Source organism: Anopheles marshallii, chromosome 3 (assembly GCF_943734725.1).
Source record: "Anopheles marshallii chromosome 3, idAnoMarsDA_429_01, whole genome shotgun sequence".
NCBI lineage: Eukaryota > Metazoa > Arthropoda > Insecta > Diptera > Culicidae > Anopheles > Anopheles marshallii.
In genome coordinates, this window is record NC_071327.1 from 61,228,574 (window position 1) to 61,234,988 (window position 6,415).

A 6,415-nucleotide genomic window follows, 5' to 3' on the forward strand; every position below is an offset into this window, starting at 1 on the left:
TGGGACGGATTGGCGCAATGAAATGATGAAACAATTATTCACCTCTCTCAGTGGATTTCATTTTCCCCAGCGTTCTACTCAGTGGTTTAGCTCGAAGCGAGTAAGAATAAACTTTCATCCCCAATGGCACACTGTCGGAGATGCAGCAAGAGCCCAAGGGTTTGTTGGTTGTCGGGAAAAAAGTTATTGAGTGTAGCTTCCATAGCTACAATCGGTAGTTTGATCGGTTTGTGCCGGTATTGGAGAATATTTATTGAGAGCATGTATTTTTAAGGCCTCAATACCGGTATCGTGGTTTCAGGGCAGGAAAACTTCACTCTGCAGAAATTTATGGCTGATGAAAGTTGTGCTTGCGAATTGTTTCACACCGTTGCACTGGTGCAGGTTGCAGTTGAGATGAAAAGCAAGGAAAGCTGGATGAGCTTCAATGCCGGCCAAAGCTTATATATTTTACTTGCCCAGCCTGAGAGCTAAGTACATGTCTTCGTCTTTCTATTGGAGTTTTGACCAAGTCTGCACATGATAGGAATGAAATTAGATGTCTATGCGCTAGTGAAAATATCGCTTCTACAGAAGCATCGTTGTACTGCACACACTCATTGCTGAGTTTGGTTGATATTGAAGGACCGTATTATTCGCATATACTGTGGCGCAATCACCTTGTCTAATCTTATTGCAACGTATGATACCTAGTTGTATGCAGCATTAGATATCAGTTTTTCTACTTCATCGTAGTGAATTCACCTTATGCAGGAATTTGGCATTTGAGTAATGATACCTAATTATTTCTTCGGGGAGAAACTTATTAGAAGAAACCGAAGTACTTTGATGCAAAAAGTAATCGTAAACTATGAGGGCTCTATAATTAAGTATTCTATTTACATGTGATTCTAACCTCAAACTCAACACATAAGGATATTTCATTAAAGTATTATTCCATGCATTTATTTATTTTTTCTGTTTATCAAATGTTTTTTCTTCTTTGCTCACACCTACAAATTGATGTAGTTTTATTCAAATCTTATCTTAAACAAGACATTAAACGTGTCTTGTTAAGTTTCATAACAATACAGATACATCAAAAGAATTTTACGCAATCACGGAAAAAGTGTATTTTTTCCACAACTGCTGGCATATTTAGCGCACTAGCAAAAACACAATCATTAGCTAGATGGAGTTGCTATTCCACTCAGAGAACAGTTAAACAGTTAACAGTAACATTATATGGAATAAATGACAGAAGCTAAAGATGACAAACGAGTTTCATTTACAGAGTATTTAAATGACAATTTTTTTTCTATACGTATCTTGTACATATTTGTTTATCAAACTGAACCTTCTCTTTGCGTTATTGCATACCTCTAGAGCATATTATGGTATGCGTGAAATTGTTAATCTAATAAATTCCCTTCCGCAGTATTTCATAAGCCACAGGGCACGCTGTTTTATGAGGTTGGTGTAGAAATAGCATGACGCATATACCAACCTCCGTTTGACACGTCGTCTTGACACCATGACGCGACGAGTTATAGTATGCAGTCGGTGATACCCAAGGCTAGCAAAACCAACTCTAACTTACCGTCGTGCGAGTCGTACATGTAGATGATCCTATCCCAACCATAGTAGCGCACCGTATCGATGATAGCCTGATAGTAGTCGGGCCGCATGCTGATAGCGAAGTCGAGAAAGCCGGACGACGGGGTGAGCACCTTCTCCGGGAACCAGGGCGTCACGAACGGCATCTGGAAGGTGTTGCTGTACGAGTGCAGCGTGTCGAAAGAATCCGGCGAGACGGCTCCAAGCATTGCGAACACGCCGCGCGAAAATTGATTGCAAACTGTGAACGGAAACGGGCAGAAGGAGCATGAGACGAGATGGCACAATGTCGGTGGATGGTTGATAAATTTACTTCACATCACGTGAGGCAGTTAAGGATGATCAAAAGTTGGCAGACGATACATTCGGCGGAGTAAATGAAACAACGTGGAAAACATAAAACGAAACGCAATGGGTTCTCGCAACAGAGCTGAATTTCTCGTAAGTAAATAAACTTTCATCAACTGCGACACAGGTGCTTCAGCGCAGGCTGAGTAATATTGTAAGACAAATTGAATTATTATCCAAACATAGGCCCAAATGGGGTGTTTCTCCCGCACCGGATCATTACGATTCCCGTGCCCATCCGATCATCGAAACTGAAGGGCATTCGAGGCATTCTGTTTTTCTTCCAGGCTTAGAATATTGATGCACGCTACATGAGCTGAAGCTGTAGGAAAGTAATCCCATTACCGTGTTCGCGCTCACCATTTATGCCCGGGAATTACCGTGTTACGGATGTGTTTTGGATGCTGTTGGAAATGTCAGCAGCCACGTCAAAGCCTCGCTTCGCAGCGCACATAATGCGCTGATGAAACAATATTATATGCCTCCGGAGGTTTCATCATAGGTCGATTGGATCGATTTTATTGAATTGTCGCGAAGCGTAATTTGGCAGTTTGATTAGCAGGATCAGCGTGCCGTAGGATGGGGTATTGGAAGGAGGTAAAGTTATGGGAGGAACTTAATCGAACTGAAGTTTGGAACCCACATAAGCTATTGGAACGTCACCAAGATGAGGAAATTTGGATCAGAATGTGTAAGAAAATTGTTCAAGCCTTATGACACCATGGAAAGTAATGCGTGTTGTTTTTAACAAGAGGCATGCTTTCAAATCAACTTGGAGATATTTTTATGGTTTTCGTAGAGCAATTTCACATTCGAGAAATGTATAACTTCCAGTAGACTGATAATTAAGCAAGTCCTGTTATCTTCTTACTGTGGCATCATTAAAGTGGAACAAAGTGAACCGCATAAATTATACACCCTTAATTGCTTTTGCTCAGCAGGCCGGAAACTCTTTTGTTCATGTGCTCGTTATTCAATTAATGCAAAACAAGTCGCCTAAATTTAATTTCATTTGCTTTGATCATGTAGCTGTGCCGGAAAGAAACCCGTAAGGTATCCAATATTTTCATTGCCATGCAATGTCGCTGGGCTCGTGAGTGCGCTACGCCTTTCTTTCTTATTTTAAACGCCGACGAGATGAGGTTCCGCCCAAAGACACAGACAGAACTGAAAAAATTCAATTTATTTCCTCGCTTGTTTGGCAAAACATTTGCACAACGCGTATGCCCACATGGGAAGGGTGGCTGAAGATAAGTGTTCTAACGGATTCTTTTCTGTTGTTGTTGTTTGATTTGCTTTTTTTTTTGGGAGTGTATCGTACATTTTCATTATATATTATTGTTTTGTTTGTCAACCAACTTGAAACATTGGCACCCGTAAGCGCCTTACCTTCGATTCATCACCACTCTTTTCTTTACCTTTGATACATCTGTTGTGTAGCGTGGAATTGAATGTTGTTTTTGATAGGACTGTTCCTCCGTTAGCAAACGGTTCAGTTACACAGAAGAAATCGTCCGTAAAATGAACGGAATTGGTGCTAGTTGCTTTGACGACGACGTTGCGATCAAGGCGGGAGTATCTGTTTCTTGGTACGCGAGAAATCGCATATCAGTATTTATGAGGTCTATTCTAAACATGGAATGTTGAAGCAGTATTCATGAAGAGAGCATTGATGTGAAATCCGGTACCATACTACGGGAAGAATGCTGAAGTGAGACTGTACGAGATTGCGCGAAATGCCTCCAGTTTGGCTGCGCAACTGAAACAATGAACGTTTCGAATCGTGTTTAGATTGCGGTTCGGAGTATCACTCCAAACAAAATTAGTGTTGTTGATTTTCCGCCATACACCTTCAGCAGAATAATATGAAAAGCTCTTGCGTGCATGCGGTAACAGACAAACGAAATGCGAAGTCGTTATCTCGGAAGTCGGAAGTCGGAAAAATGACGAGTGTTGAGAGCTGACATTTGTTTCACGTAACTTAGTTAACTCTTGGTGACTGGCAGCAAGCACAATGTTTTGTCAATTTGCGTCTGAAATTGCGATCCAAATCAAACATTACACTCATTTGTGGTTTTTATTTATTCGCTCCAAATATTCCGCGTTTGGCGTTCCATTTACACTCCCTGAGAAGTAACGTTGTATTTTCCAGCGGCAAATGGAAGTAAATTGCGTTTTCCAAGAAAACAGCATACCAGCGTTGATGTGCTGTTAAGTAGAAATAAATTGGAGTGTGTCAAAAGGAACAGTTCAAATTACGAGCGTCCTTGGCGATGTGCGCGTAGGATGAATTGGGAGCAGAAAATTGAATAAGTGTCATTGTCTACAAAACATCTACACGGCGGAGTGTTTAGAGCCAGGGTTTTTGTTTACGAAAAGTTCAACAAATAGCTTGAAAATCCTGTTTTGCCAAATTGTATCAATCCAATCATAGCCCCCACGCGTATACTTACTCAGTTTGGAGAGCTTGAATGCATCTGCCGTGTTGATGACGTCAACGTACGCCTGTAGTTCGAACCGCCGCGCAGTAACGTTGAGATTATGATTAAGCATCGCAAACTTGAATGCAGACTGGATCTCATCTGTACCCTGCTCAAAAATTGCACCTGAAATGGAAGAAAACAAAGCGATCATTAGACATTGGTAACCACGCGTGATGGTAGCTAGGGGGAGGTAACAGGAAACAATTGCTGCGATGAAAAGCAGATCACGAGCTATTTGCTGTTAAATTAGGAAGGAAATTGCTTCCATTTGGTGTGACTGGTGTGCAGTACCAATGCTTTGATGCGGGGGATTATGTCAGCTGTAACAAAACAACGCTCGTTCCGTTTGCCTGTTAATGCTGTAATTGGAATGACAGTTAATTTGATGGTGCCCCAACCATCCCTGCGAGACTGAAATGCGAGCAATGTGTAGCTTCCGTTAGCGATTTGCGGGAAATTGTGGTAGGTAGATGATTTCATTCATCAGCGACCTCATTTCCATGAGCGGTATCTGTTGCTTGCGCTTGGGTACTTGGGTTTTCTCGGTGGAAAATGGCTTTCTAACCTTTGTGATTTCCTGCTGCCATTTCCTGCCGTTCCTGGGCGAACAGGAAACAATGCCACGGCAGGGTAAACAGGCTTAGCATTGGGGTGGAAAATCTTCACCAAACAATTACAACAAAAGCGCCACGAAACAAAAAAAATTGCACACTTGCTACTGTAAAGCTTACCGCAGGGCAACCCTGGAAGTGATTCTGCAACCAAACAGAAAACAATTTCCGGCCCCCGAACCCTGGGCGCAGGAGATATTCAGGAAATAACCTTCACCGAAACGGGTGAAATCAACCAGGACATCCTATTTGGTGAACCCAATGATGGGTCCAATCTTTCGTCTTACAGGCGGCCTTTGTTGCGTGTCTTACGTGAATTTGCGTGAAGAACATTTATGTTTGTGTACGAGCGCAAAGCCGGTCCAAGTGCTCTTTACATCAATACGGGAAGTCTAACACATGACCACTAGTTGAATTTAACAATAAGTGAAAAGTAAAGCAATTAAAATATACAAAAATATAGATCACTTTCCGGTAGTTCAATTAGTACAATAAAAACATTGCAATATTTATGTTATAGGACCGATTTGGTTACTTGTATAAATATTGATCCAAAACACGTGATTAATTTAGTAATTAATTCAAAAATGTACCATTTAAAACTTCGTTATTCCAATTAGGTTTAGTTAAGCTTGTCTTTTGCAACGAATAATCAAAACGGACTATTTTTCGCCATAATGTTAATTATTAAGTTCCCTGTGACCCCTGTGATCTGACTGTGATCCCTGTAACAGGTTAACAACGGCAAATGGCTTGACTCCCGCACGCTTATTACGTCGTATCACCCGAAGATGCAATGGACCTCATCGGTTGTTTTGATGGATGAGTAAGAACCACGCGGCGTAAGCAAACAGTCATCACGATTCGGATCAGGCCTAGCTATTTAGATAATTGATTAGCTTCAAAATATGCGAAGCACATTTGTGTAATCTTCTCCAACGCTCCCTGCTATAGTAAAGCTCATAAGTTTCACCATATCCTTTCGATACTTAGGTTTTAAAGGGGTTTGAGTTGGTAGCATTGACGCTACTCAATTTAAATTCATCACTCATCTAGACGATCATGCTGCTGGATGCGTGCCTCAGTTAAAGTTCATCAATTGTTCTGTGGAATAATTCAGAGGCAATAATTCAAATAAAAATTCTTGGTTGCATGCCCAAGAGATATCAGTATTCCCTGTATTGGTGATACTGTCCCTGCAAATGGCAAAAAGAAAAAAAACCTTAATGAAAAAGAATTCCTTCTTGCACGTTTCGTGCTTTAAAGGACGTGGTGCAGGAAAAACGGACAAAAATTAATTAAAATTTTATCCGCCTCCGATCCGTGAAGAAGAATTTAGCTTCGGTGATAGCATCACTCGCAGAAGGCACAACGAAA

At 41.2% G+C, this 6,415-nt stretch overlaps 1 protein-coding gene across 1 annotated transcript in view; it reads right to left on the reverse strand.

Moving 5' to 3' along the window:
- The window catches only part of LOC128711868 (glutamate receptor 1-like), a 34,418-nt gene extending 29,906 nt beyond the window's left edge, over positions 1-4,512 (reverse strand). Inside the window, exons 1-2 of the mRNA XM_053806754.1 lie at positions 4,398-4,512; positions 1,580-1,837 (exon numbers count right to left, since the gene is read on the reverse strand). Of these exons, the coding sequence (XP_053662729.1) occupies positions 1,580-1,837; positions 4,398-4,497 (358 nt within the window). The 5' untranslated portion in view covers positions 4,498-4,512. The remainder of the gene's footprint in view (positions 1-1,579; positions 1,838-4,397) is intronic.
- Between the last annotated feature and the right edge of the window lie 1,903 nt (positions 4,513-6,415).